The sequence below is a fragment of the Pelodiscus sinensis genome, chromosome 1, assembly GCF_052426305.1.
Source record: "Pelodiscus sinensis isolate ZL-2025 chromosome 1, ASM5242630v1, whole genome shotgun sequence".
NCBI lineage: Eukaryota > Metazoa > Chordata > Testudines > Trionychidae > Pelodiscus > Pelodiscus sinensis.
In genome coordinates, this window is record NC_143052.1 from 191,544,760 (window position 1) to 191,559,013 (window position 14,254).

The following is a 14,254-nucleotide window of genomic DNA, read 5'->3' on the forward strand; positions in this document are numbered from 1 at the left end:
TGAGCCACTTATTGAACTTCTGTTTTAACCAATTACCAACCTATTAGAGGACCTTTCCTCTTATCCCATGAGCACTTACTTAGCTAAAGAGCTTTTGGTGAGGAATCTTGTCAAAGGCTTTCTGGAAATCTAAGTATACTATATCCACTGGATCCCCCTTGTCCGTATGCTTGTTCACCTCCTCAAAAGCATACTGATAGACTCTTCACTAAAAACATGTGGACTCTTCCTCAATAAATTATGTTAATCTAGGTATATGATGATTCTGGTTTTTACTACAGTCACAACCATTTTGCTCAGTACAGAAGTTAGACTTACTGGCCTGTAATTGCCAGGATCATCTCTAGAGCACTTTTAAAAATTGGTGTTACATTAGTTGTACCTCAGTCATTTTGGTATAGAAGCTGATTTAAAGGATTAGGTTACAGATCACAGTTAGTAATTCTGCAGTTTCACATTTGATTCCTTTCAAAACTCTTGGATGAATAGTATCTGGTCCGGGTGACTTAGTATTGTTTAGCTTATCAAATTGTTCCAAAATTTTCTCTGACACTGCAGTCTGGCACAGTTCCTCAGATTTGTCACATAAAAGAATGAATGATATTTGGGAATCTCCCTCACATTGTCATCCATGAAGACCAATGCAAATTTAGTTTCTTTGCAATGATCTTATCGTCCTTGAGTTCTCCTTTAGCATCTTGATTGTCCAGTGGTGAAACCAGGCAATCACTGTGGTCTTGAATGAATTCACACTGTAAGATAAGACAAAAACGCCATATTACCTATTGGTGAACACTTTTTGAAATGTCATCACTCTATATCTGACCTATCAGTCCTCATCCTCAAAGGAAACCTATACAATGCTTTCAAAAGACAAGCTGGAGAACTTAATTCATAACTTGGCTAGACACTAAAAATCATGGATTTCCCCCCGCTTTCACTACTGTCACTGCCCTTCCTCTCCCCCCCCCCCATGAATGATGTGAATGGTCCACTTTGCTTTGAATTGTCCCTTGAAATATGTGTTAACTTCATAATCTAAACAGCTTGTCCGATCTTGTATTGATCTGTGACAGTTAGGGGAACATCTTCACGAAGTCTAGTCTGTGGCAGCAAAGAGACTGGTCATTATATCTGCCGTGGACAAAGTGAAGCCTTTACGTTTTTCCCTGTAATATGAGTGAAGTGATTAATGGATAGTGACAGAGCTGCCAGCCACACTACCAGATTCCTGCTGTTGCCTCAAATTCTTATATGGACATTACCAACTGAAAAACCATGTTTACATATGTAAACTATTTTACCATCTAGGTTTATAAGTAAACCAGACTGTTGTTATAACTGAAAGAGATTAGAAGAAGGAAATAATTCCCTCTGTATTTCAATTTATTTTCTTTATTGGGCAGCACTTTGCATATAGTGATTTTTTTGATGGTGCATACTAGTGTTTTTGGCTCCTCAAAAGACTGTTAATTAGTTACTAGAAAATTTATCTGTCGTTGCTCAGGTCCTTAACTCAATTTTTGTTTTACTTCATTTAAATAATTTCTCTGAGCTAGGGCTGGTGTTGGAGAGTTCACTATGCAAGTTTCCTTAGGTGAGATATGCCTATCCATGGCCACAGCAGCTCCAGCAGGCATGAGGGGAGGAGGAGGATGCATGTTTCCTCCCAGCTGGGCAGGTCCTTGTTCATCTGCCCCCATGTTCCCCAGCCAGAATGAGAAATGCAACAAACTGCACTTTCCCCTCACTCATTTTTTTGGGACAGGGAGATCGTCAGTCCTAGATTAGGGAGTGCATACCCCAGCCCCATCTGTTGCTCCCAGGCAATGTAAAAGGCCCCGAGAGCTACTATCATTACCAACAGTGCAACGGGACTGAAGCAGCTTCCAGCTCTATGCCTTTGCTTGCATGTCTCTGTGACCAAGGGCAGGTGGGGGACCATCCCATCCATAGGATGGTTCAGGGCGGTCACCTAGAGCCCCATGCTTTGATGGACTCCAAGCTATGGATGGGATGCTCCCGCATACTCAAGTTAATCCATAGGGCCATGGTTAGGTTAGGGCTGGCAGCAGAGGTCGGGCCCTCCTTCACTATCTGCAGTGGCAGATAGTTGTGGAGCAGCAGAGCTACACAACAGCCTACTCTGCCTCACAACCCTGAGTGGATGGGGCTTGAGAGAATGGGTGCAGTGGGGGGAAGGAGAGAGGGGCAAGGTGGACCAGGGACTGGCTCTGGAGGAAGGATATGGACACACCCACGTGGTCTGCAGAGACTTATGTCCTGGCAGCCCCACACAGGCCAGAGTGTGGAACTGCTCCGGTCATATATAGCCCATGGACTGTCAGTTTGAGACTTGTGGATTAATTACTTTCACTTGTAAAAATTTAAACCTTATTTCTAATGGAATTTGTTTAGCTTTCCAAGCCTCCTATGATATCATTGAATATAATAAAGCATTTTTAAAATGTACCTACTCTGCTATTCTATATCAGAATTTATGGCATTGTATTATTTAAAATGTTGGTATACCTGCATGCATTATGGTTTTGTTTGTTTTTAAATGCAAGTATGTTTTAAATTCAATAATTGTACTTGTACATTAAATCAGAGGACAAGAAAAGGAGATGTGGGGGAGGAAAGACAATAAGGGGACGTATCGTCAACTAGCTAAAAAACCTATGAAAATATTCAGCCTATTAGTATTTTTTATTTAAACATAAGATTGTAAATATTAGATATTCATCAGAGTGGATAGGATTAGATTTAGGCAGTTTACTTGACTGAAGAGGAAATGTTGGTGTAGTGTAGTGATTATTTAGTTAAAGTGCTAGTTCTTTCTGTCTGTTTAAGGTGATTCCTGATATTGTCATGTTACAGAGGCGGATGCCCCAAACTTTCCGTGATCCAGCTACTGCTCCCCTGAGGAAACTCTCCGTTGATCTGATCAAAACATACAAACATATTAATGAGGTAAAGCCCACATAATTCATTGTTACATTTTTATTTAATATATGATATCTTACTAATAATGTCCATATGTAGTGTTATTAAAAATATTGATTCAAGTATTGCAAGTAAGTTTCTTATAACATGCAATGAGTTTAACCACATTTCTTTTACTTACACATTATACAGGCATTCTTTCTCAATTTATGAATAAACTTGATGAATTCTAAATTAAACAAAACCATATAATTCTGTTCACAATAAAAATAACATGCAAAGTACAAAAGGGTTTGTGCCCTTTTTAATTTATTTATTATGTAGGCCTCAACAGTGTGTTTAAAATCAGGGTTCATTTCCCTGCCTCCTGTAGAAATATTCATAATGTTACTTCTTTCGTGGGATGTCTCCTTGAAGGACCTGAAGTGGAAACTTTCTCTGCCTTAACTTAAAGAAGCTTTGTGGCTATTGGATATTTAGGCCTCAGTTTTCAGAAGTGACTCTTTTGGGTTTCTCAGTTTTCGCGTGTTTAACTTCAGACAAATTTAATGATCCTGAATTTGAACCTGCCTTCTGAAAATGAGGTCCCTTTTACAGTCTCCCAAATTACAAATCTGTAAATCAGTCTCCCAAATTACAAATCTGTAAATCAGCTGTTACTTTTGAAAGTGTAGGTCTTGTAAATGCACTAAAAATAACATTATAATTCCATATGTTTTTATCAACATACATATTTTAAACACTGAATAAAAATCAGATTCCCTCTTAGTTTCTTATATATTGTTACTTGATATCTGTGAGGCCATAATCCTACTGGGTCTCCAGTCTTCTGGAAAAGAAGGCCAGACCACAGTTGCATTGCTATTGTAAATAAATATAAACATGAAGGTTTTTATATGTATCATCAGGCAAACATATCCTCTTTGCCTTTTATATTATTGCTTTATCTTTTAGAAAATTTGTACTTTTATAGAACCTTCTTAAATGATCTAATCATTAGGGTTGCCAAATGGTTTCAACAAAAATACCAGACACATTACATCACAATCTACATTACATCTTATATAGAAAATACCAGACATTTATATTTTCTCAATATGTTTCCCAAACAGAAAGCTCAAATACTGGACTATCAGGTTCCAAACCGGACACCTGGCAACCCTGATAATTATCTGATTTATTTATCTAAAATGCAAAAGAAGGAACTGTTCTGAAGCATGGAAGTGGTGATGTCCTCTTAAATGTTTGTAGTAGCTGTAAAAGAAAAGGCCGGTGCAGCCATCCATGATTTTACTTTGGTGGTTCTTTGTCTTGCTACTCAGCAGTTTTGCCAGACTACAGTCCAAATCTAATCAAGGCCTCGTAGTTTAAAAGCATGTGTTGTTATTTAGTGCAGCGGTGGGCAATAAGTGGCCTGTGACCTGGATGCAGTTTGCCAGGTTTAGCTCCTGGCACGCGCCGCAAGACACTTTATTTACATGAGTGTCCATAGGTACGGCCGCTCGTAGCTCCCATTGACCATGATTCATCATTTCTGGCCAGTGGGAGATGTGAGCATCTGTACCTGCATATGCTAAGTATACAGCATGTCTGGCAGCCTGCAAGGGGCTAACTGTGGTGAGCTGCATATGGCCTTTGAGCCACTTCTTGCCCTCCCCCCATCTACGGTCCTATGCTTGAGCCTGGGAGTCCAGAATTGCTATACTTCTGAGTCATTGGGTAGACTTGACAAGATGTTTAATCCCTTTGCTTCATTGTTTTTTATCTTATTGTTTTGTATAGCACTTCGAAAAATGTAAAATGTTATCTGTCAAGTATTTCCGTATTTATTCATCATTTTGAATCTTGTGTTACCCAACTTCTCCCCGTGCTTAAGAATTTGATTTTTACTTCCTGCTGATTACACTTTAGACTTCAATTTACTATGTAAGGTAATTATTCAATAAAATGAATAATGTTTGAAGTTGAAATCCTACAAATGTAAAACTTCTACTTCCCTTTTGCAAACACATTAATAAAAAGTTTTATTACACATATTTAATTTCTTGAACTTTCCTATAAGTGTAATCTATGCAAAATGACTTTTCCCAGTCAGTGACAAGGTTCACCTGCTAGTCTACTATATTTCTAAATAGCACTTAAGATTATTATGTCTAAAATGTTAAGACTTATGCTGTTTTCTCAATATGATCAATTGTCTTGGTTTTTATGAGTGTCTTCCACACAGCAGCAGGGTAGAAGAAAGTAATTTTTCAAAAAAGGAAAATAGGTTTGTAAAGCCACAAAATTTCACTGCCAGGGGATGAATAATGCAGAGTCCAGTCTAGTGTTTAAACCTGCTTTTTAGTGATTAAAAAGACACCATAAGTTGAAATTTAAAGAATTATGTTCCTCATCTTCAGGTTTACTATGCAAAAAAGAAGAGGCGGCACCAACAAGGCCAAGGAGATGATTCCAGTCATAAAAAGGAACGGAAAGTTTACAATGATGGCTATGATGACGACAACTATGATTATATTGTAAAAAATGGGGAAAAGTGGATGGATCGTTATGAAATTGACTCTTTAATAGGCAAAGGATCCTTTGGGCAGGTAATGTATATCAGCTGAGAAATCATTAACTCATTAGAGTTGTAAAAGTCACCTGAATGTTTTAATATATAGTCTGTACCACTGTTTCATATAAAGATTTGTTTCCTTTTCAGAAGCACTTGGAATAAGATGTCTGTTCAAAATTTCTGTATTTGTCATTTATCTTCTATATAATGCATTAAATTTGATTTTTTTTTGAGCATGCGGATCCTGTAACTGCTTTTGCAAACTAATTAATACCCTTAATTTGACACTTAACTTGTATTTGCTGTCTATCAGAATTTTAGCACAAAATTTAATTTTGTGTGCTTTGAGAGATGACACATACAGACACGATGGAATATATAAGAAATGCGCAGTTAACTCTGGAAAAAGGCAGGGTCTCCCTTCCTCTTGTACTCTGAGCCTCTAGTATACACTACTATGCCTCCAGACTATAGTCAGCTCTCCTTCCCTTCTCCTGTCTGACTGAGGCAAAGGGTTTTATTAGGTGATATCAATGTATAAACGACTACACGATTAACAGATAAATCTGGGCTTATGAGTTAATCCTGTCGATTACATGCTCCTTTCCCCCCTCTTCCTGTGTATCCAAAAGCAGCAAGGAAGGAGGTGGTGGGAGCTGGTGCCCATGGGGAGCTGACTTTAGCTGGCTAGCCATGAGCAGCAGATCTGCCTGCCCCATTCCTCTCCCTTGCTACTGCTTCCAGTAGAGAGTCAGCAGCGTGGAGGGTGAGGGGGGCAGGTGGGAGCCGATGAGCAGGGAACCAGCTTTGTGGACATGCCTGCCCTTCCCCTTGCTGCCTCCTATAGAGGCAGTGGGGGAGGGGAGGCAAGAGCTGGTGCTGCCCTCCCTCTTCCCCCCCACTGCTGCCTCTATCATAGGCAGCAGCGGTGGAGAGGCTGCCATGAAGCAGCCTCTATCCGCGGGGAGCTTGGACCGCTGGTGGAGAGGGGCTGTTTCCACCCTGCACTGCTGCCTTTGTATCAGAGGGAGCAGTGTGGGGCGGCAGGTGATCTGTGTGGGAGGCCAGTTTTTAAACCGGCTGCCTTCTTGAATTGGCTCCTGCTTCCCATCCTGAGCTGCTGCCTCTAATAGAGATGCAGCAGCGCAAGGTGGCAGGGGACTCTCTGGGGGTGGGACTGGGAGTGCACTGGAAGCCAGCCCTGACTCCAGGGACTATTGAGTAGTCGTGTAATGGCTAAAATTTGATGCAGTTACATGACTATTGAATTACACGTTATCCAACATCCCTAGTTTTTATTAGGTTGGTGGGCGGGGGGCTTAATTGGCTCCAAATGCTCTAATTAACCTGCAGTGACTGCTGCTTAGTCCACAAGGAATAAGACTTAGATGGGCCTGGGACTTGTACATCTCCCATTGATTACTCTCCCGCTGCCTTCTGGCCCTGCTGTATAACAGAAGTCTGAATTCTGTTTTTGTCGCATGTTTGTTTTGAAAATTAATAATATATTACAATATCACTCATGGCTTCAGAGTAGAAACAAGAAAAGAAAATGATATAGAAAAGATTGAAATTCTTATTTTCAAGAAAAATATTTTCAATGAGAGTCAAATGTACTTAGTAAAAGTTAAAAATAAACTAGATTACTATCTGTTTTAAATATAATTAATTTAAAAGATTCCTTCATTTTGAAAGTCTGTTTAATAAATTTAACGAGATATGCATTTACTTGAATGTTGGATTTATCATGTCTCTGTTTTTTCTTTTAGGTTGTAAAGGCCTATGATCGCGTGGAACAAGAGTGGATTGCTATTAAAATTATAAAGAATAAGAAGGCTTTCCTAAATCAAGCCCAGATTGAAGTACGGCTTTTGGAGCTTATGAACAAACATGACACTGAAATGAAATACTATATAGGTATTAAAATAATTCTTACTTTTTATTCACTTGCAAATATTTGAGAATTGACTAGAGAATCTGAGACCCTGCTACTATTTTTACAGTGCTCATAATTTTAGAAATTGTCAATTTTTTCATTTTCTCATTGATAGATATTTACAGGAGACTGTCTTACTTAAAGAGGACAGTTGACTTTCGCCTAGAGAGCCTGATCCTGAAGAAATTTTTTGAGACCGTATGACATTAGCAGTCTTGTATTTTAAACCATGAGTTCTAATGCTGAAGAGAGTCTGTTTTGCTCGTGAGGAAGTGGCAGTCTTCAGTCCCTTACTGCCTCTTCAAAATATGGAAAAGGTGCTGGCAAAGCAATTTTGATGTATACAAGTGGGTATACATTCCAGATAAAATAAAAGTCCAATGTAATCTTGATACCAGGGAAGAGCATATTCTTGGCATTTGCCAACTTCTCATAGCAACATGATAAAAGGAGGCGGAAGCTCTTGTTCTTTTCCAGGCTGGATCCAGACATTATACATCTCTTAAACATGGCATGCTAAGAAGACAAATCAGAAAGTAAGCTTTGTTGTGCACTCTGTTTAACTGGGATAGTTGAAACTCTGCTGTGGGCCAACATTTTCCCAAGAGAGAAAAGCGTTCTTTACTAGTGGCTACTTGGCTTTACCCTTTCCCCCTCCTGTTTCTCTGAGACAGGGGTGACAGGGACAGGCAGAAAACTGTCTGTTTCCATGTTCTCTCTCTCCAATATAGTCTGTTGGTGGGAGATGCTAGGAGTTGCCAAGTTAACCCCCTTCACAAGTTGTGAGGAAAAGAAATACTTTCAATGTAAGTAAAAAATCTGATTCTGAGGATGTTAACCGAGTATTGATGGCCCTTGTAATTTCTGTCAGGGTGGCAATACTTTAGAAAAGACTGTCATCTATCCTACTTTTATCTGACACATACAGGCAACAGGTCCTCCAAGAAACAGACCCTTTAAGTCCAGCTAGAAGTCTGGTGTGTGTTTTCCAATTCAATTGGATCTTGAAGAGTTGATAAGAATCCTGGAAGAAATCTGATGCTAATCCTATCTTACCAGAAGCCCAGCATAATTGTTATGGGCTCCCTAGATTATTAAGATTTTTAGGGGACTTCATTCTGTATAGATCCTGAAGTTATATCATCAGTAAGGCAGTCTTCCTTTGCGGAAGAGACACTATCCTTGTAGGTCTCCCCTACCACATCTGAGATTCCAGTTTCCTTAAATCACAGAAGTGATTAAGTCCTTTATTGCCAGTTATACTATGAGCTTATGTGCAAAAGCAAAGGAGGTCCCTTCTGAAGCTATCCCAAACTGTGTTTTAAGGTACTCATTAAGTATATGTATGCATTGTCTTTTACTGTTTTTGCCAGACAAGATGGTCATTACAAACATCTCTCTTTAGCCTGGTGAGACCACATAGACAACCATCTAGTGCAGAAACCTGGATAACCTGAGAGGCCATATGCATGTCAACCTTCTGGAATTCTAGGCTGCCAAGAAACTTGCAAGGTTTTTCTGCAAGTTGTCCAGTCCCACCATGTCCATATAGTGTCAGAGACTATGACAACCATCTTTTATATCAGTACACAATGTGTAGAAGTAGTCACCCTCTGGATTTTTACTATTCAGTAGTATACAGCATTTTTGCTTAATGGCGGGGAGACCTGCTGGGATCTGTTAGTTTCCTAGTTAAACAAGATATGCAACATATACTGCTTAAGAGGGGCTCTAGTACTGCACTGGCAGGGGGATATTTTCCTCCCCAGTCAGACTGTCTGAGCTGTGCATTTCTTCTCTTACCACTCCTTCCTTAAATCTTAAGGAATATATATCGGGATAGGGTAGAAGTTGTTCTCCTCTCCAGTTGGCTTAAACAATTTTGGTTCTAAACTTCCTACAATTACTATTGCATCCTCCATTCAGCATTCAGTCTTTTTCTAATTTCTTGACACAAGAGAAAGGCATCAACAGAACATTCCTGCTCTGATTGTATAATTTCAGAGCAGGAATGTTCTGTTGACACCCTTCTCTTGTGGGACTTATTTTTGTACTTTTGGCCCTCAGGCTCTTTTTGAACTATTAACTATGTGTTCTATGCCTATCAAAGAAAGTTGCATTTCTTTGGTCATAACCTCTGCCAGAAGAGTGGTTGAGTTGGGAGCCTTAATTGTGCCTCTCCCATGAACCGTATTCACTAACAAAGTCTTTTTATGATTATATCTGAACTTCACCTCAAAGGAATTTTTGCTTTGCCCAGTGGGGCTCGTGCTAGGAAGTGGGGTCAGGGAATGGGGGCTTGCCCCACTTTGCCCACCTGGCTTTCCATTTGGGGAGCACAGTCAGTGTGTGGAGGAGTCTATTTGCTTGATTCCTGTGTATTTAATGTGACTTTCTACGTTGAATATGCATCCTTTTTCATATTTGAGGTTTTATTCTTTGGAAATGTCACAAAGATGTCAACATGGGCACAGAAAAAGTAACGTATTTCTTAGTATTGTAGTTATGTTGGTCCCAGAATATTAGGGAGACAAGGTGGGTGAAGTAACATCTCTTATTTAACCAACTTCTGTTGGTGAAAGAGAGAGACTTTTGAGCTACACAGAGCTCTTCTTGTGGTCTGTTTCGCATAGAATCTTGTCTCTCTTACTAATAGAAGTTGGCCTAATAAAATACATGATTTCATCCACCTTGTTTTTCTAATTTATTTCCTTGTATTTAGGGATGTGAAAGGTGACTAGCTAATTGGTTAACTGGTAAGCATTACCGGAACCATTTAGAGTGATGCTTACTAGTTAACTAGTTATCCACAAAAATATTCAGAATCTGGCCTTTTTGTCAATGAAAATTCTCAAGTTATTGGCTGGGTATGTTTTGAAAAGTAGTGTTAATATAAAATTGGGTTTTGTTTCAAGTCAACTGGCATGTCTGAGGTATTGTTTAGCTAAGGCTGTTAGCCAAAACGTAAGTTGTGTTTGCTAGCCTGCCTGATGAAAGGAGGTGGAATTAACTATTTATTTCATACAGATTAAACCAGCATGCAGAAAGGTATTTCCAGGCTAAAAAAAATAAAAAATAAATAGCTATATAAGGATCTTTATAATAAAACAGTTGAGTAAACATTAAAACTCACCCGCTGTCAGCACAAAAATCAGACTTAAATCTTTGCTATTCTTTGTGGGGTTTGATGCACTTTCCCTGAGATGTGATGGTTGTGTCACTTACATTTTATAATAAAAACTAATTGATAATCAGCCACCACATGAGAGGCAGTCTGTTTAAAGTCTCACTCCCCCCACCCCACCGGTGTCCTGTTTGGAGCAGCCCCTATCTGTGGCAGGCACCCTGTGGGGCTGGAGCAGCCCCCTGAAAGAAGTCTAGGTAGGAAAGGATCCTTAGCTAACAATATCCTATGCTTAACAGACACAAAATTCATACCCAAAAGTGGTTTCTGAGTTCCATTTAACTCAGATTTTCTTTTTTATCTGCCAGGTTTTTTTTCTTCTTAAATTACATATAAATAAAGAAGAGAAAACACCTTCACTAAATATCTGTGGGGAGCACTCTTGTTCTCTGTATACAGAATAAAGTATTTTAGAACTAGACTTTGCATAGCATGCGGTGAGAGGGCAAGTTGTTTCAACATGAAATCTCTCTTAATTGGATTTCATCATATATTAAATTGTATTACCAATTGGCTGTTATGGCCCCATAGTCAAGAGTCCTTGCCCATTTTGCAAGAGTACATGCCACTTCAGTAGCTTCTCTGGAAAAAAAAAATTAGTGCTGCTATGTGTTCTTCCATTCTCTTGGTTACCCAGTACTATGCTATTATAGGGGCATCTAGAGCTGATGTAAAATGTGGAAGGACTGTCATAAATGTTGTTTAATTAAACTGCTAGTGCCCACCTCCAGCAGGGATTTCTGCTTGGAAGTCGCCGTTAGTGGTCAAGCACACAGAGGAAAAAAAGGTGTTTGGTACAGAAACTGTGGGGTTTTTTAAATGTGCTGTTATATTTCCATATCCTGTCCTCTTCTTTCTCCAACCCTAATCTTTGCTCCTACAGAGTCTATTAATATGAAAATTCCAGGACTAAGAAACTGAAGGGTGATTTGGGTGGCCCCACCCTTTATGCTCTTGGTTGGAGACACAAAGACATTCAGGATGTAGGCACCATTCAAAGAGACACTGTAACCTGACATCCAGGCTTAGTCTTGCACATTCTGTGTAACATCTCTAAGACATAACCTATCCTATCTATCTGCACAGCTAAAACTCTTGTCCATGCTCACATAATTTCATGTGTTAAATGCTGCAACATCTTTGCCTCTAGCTTTGACAAATATAATCTTTCCCCACTGAAATCTATTTAGAATGCTGCTGCAAAAATGATTGTGTTTGTCACTTTGAAAATGTATCCACTCTCTTTGAATGCTTTCATTGGCTTTCCTGTTATCTGTTTATCAAACATAAGTATTTCTCTTCATTTTCATGTCTGTTCATAACTAAGCCCCACTCTACCTATTATAGCCTTCAGTATTAGGTCAACCACAACTATGATATTGTTGGTATCACAGAGACTTGGTGGGATAATACACATGATTGGAATATTGGTATAAAAAGGTACAGCTTACTCAGGAAGCGTAGGTGGGGGAAAAATGTTGCCATATATTAAAAATGTACACAGTTGGACTGAGGTAGAGATGGGTGTAGGAACCAGATATGTTTAGAGTCTCTGGATTAGCTTAAAAGGGGTACAAAACAAGAGTGATTTCATGCTAGGGGTCTACTACAGACCACCTACCCAGGTAGAAGAGGTGGATGAGGCTTTTTTTTAGACAACTAACAAAATCATCCAAAGCGCAGGATTTGGTGCTGATGGGTACTTCAGCTATCCAGACATCTGTTGGGAAACTAACGCAGCAGGGCACAGACTAGCCAATAAGTTCTTGGACTGCATTGGAGACAACTTTTTGTTTCAGAAGGTTGAAAAAGCTACCAGGGAGGAAGCTGTTCTAGATTTGATTTTAACAAATAAGGAAGAACTGGTTGAGAATTTGAAAGTGGAAGGCAGCTTGGGTGAAAGTGATCATGAAATCCTAGAGTTCATGATTCTAAGGAATGGTAGAAGGGAGAACAGCAAAAAAGAGACAATGGATTTCAAGAAGGCAGATTTTGGTAAGCCCAGAGAGCTGGTAGGTAAGGTCCCATGGGAAGCAAGACTAAGGGGAAAAACAACTGAAGAGGGTTGGCAGTTTTTCAAAGGGACATTATTAAGGGCCCAAAAGCAAGCTATTCCACTACATAGGAAAGATAGAAAGTATGGCAAAAGAATGCCTTGGCTTAACCAAAAAGGAGTCATAAAATGTGGAAACTAGGACAAATTGCAAAGGATGAATATAAGCAAACAATACAGATATGCAGGGGCAAGATTAGAAAGACAAAGGCACAAAACGTACTCAAACTAGCTACGGACATAAAGGGTAACAAGAAGACTTTCTATAAATATATTAGAAGCAAGAGAAAGACCAAGAATAGGATAGGCACATTGCTCAGTGAGGAGGGAGAAACAGTAATGGGAAATTTGGAAATGGCAGAGGTGCTTAATGACTTCTTTTGTTTGTCTTCACCAAGAAGTGTGATGATGAAGGAATGCCTAACATAGTGAATGCTAGTGGGTATAGAGAAGATTTAGAAGATAAAATAAAAAAAGAACAAGTTAAAAATCACTTAGAAAAGTTAGATATCTGCAATTCACCAGGACCTGATGAAATGCATCCTAGAATACTCAAGGAGCTGAGAGAGGAGGTATCTGAGCCTTTAGCTATCATCTTGGAAGACGGGAGAGATTCCAGAAGACTGGAAAAGGGCAGTGACACTTTATATAGTGTCCATCTATTAAAAAAGGAATTATAAAACTACCCAGGAAACTACAGACCAGTCAGTGTAACTTCTGTGCCAGGAAAGATAAGGGAGCAAATAATTAAGGAATTCATTTGCAAGCATCTAGAAGAAAATAAGATAGGTAATAGCCAGCATGGGTTTGTAAAGAACAAATCATGTCAAACCAATCTGATAGCTTTATTTGATAAGATAATGAGACTTGTGGATAAGGGAAGAGCTGTGGACATGGTATAGTAAGGCATTTGATACAGTCTGTCATGGTCTGTCATGATCTTCTTATCAATAAATTCGGCAAATACAACTTATATGGGGCTACTATAAGGTGGGTGCATAACTGGCTGGATCACTGTTCTCAGAGAGTAGTTATTAACGGTTCACAATCCTGCTGGAAGGCATAACAAGTGGGGTTTCATAGGGGTCTGTTTTGTGACTGGTTCTGTTCAATATCTTCATCAACGATTTAGATACTGGCATAGAGAGTACGCTTATTAAGTTTGCAGATGATACTAAGCTGGGAGGGGTTGCAATTGCTTTGGAGGATAGGGTCATAATTCAAAATGATCTGGACAAACTGTAGAAATGGTCTGAGGTAAATAGGATGAAGTTTAATAAGGACAAATGCGTTTCACGTATACAGAATGGAAGGTGACTGTCTAGGAAGGAATACTGCAGAAAGGGATGCAGGGGTCAAAGTGGACCACAAACTAAATATGAGTCAACAGTGTGACGCTGTTCCAAAAAAGCAGATATGACTGGGATGCATTAACACGAGAAGTCATTCTTCTGCTCTACTCTGCTCTAATCAGGCTTCAATTGGAGTATTATGTCCAGTTCTGGGCACCACATTTCAAGAGAGATGTGGAGAAACTGGAGAAGGTCCAGAGAAGAGCAACAAGAATGATTAAAGGTC

At 39.3% G+C, this 14,254-nt stretch overlaps 1 protein-coding gene across 3 annotated transcripts in view; it reads left to right on the plus strand.

Annotated features, from left to right (window-relative positions):
• Positions 1-14,254, plus strand: part of DYRK1A (dual specificity tyrosine phosphorylation regulated kinase 1A) — a 151,305-nt gene that overhangs the window by 114,758 nt on the left and 22,293 nt on the right. For 2 of the 3 annotated variants that reach the window (XM_075911883.2, XM_006125985.4), the window contains exons 4-6: positions 2,854-2,973; positions 5,349-5,537; positions 7,273-7,420. In XM_075911883.2, the coding sequence (XP_075767998.1) occupies positions 2,854-2,973; positions 5,349-5,537; positions 7,273-7,420 (457 nt within the window). The remainder of the gene's footprint in view (positions 1-2,853; positions 2,974-5,348; positions 5,538-7,272; positions 7,421-14,254) is intronic. The other variant, XM_075911897.2, reaches the window with a different exon arrangement.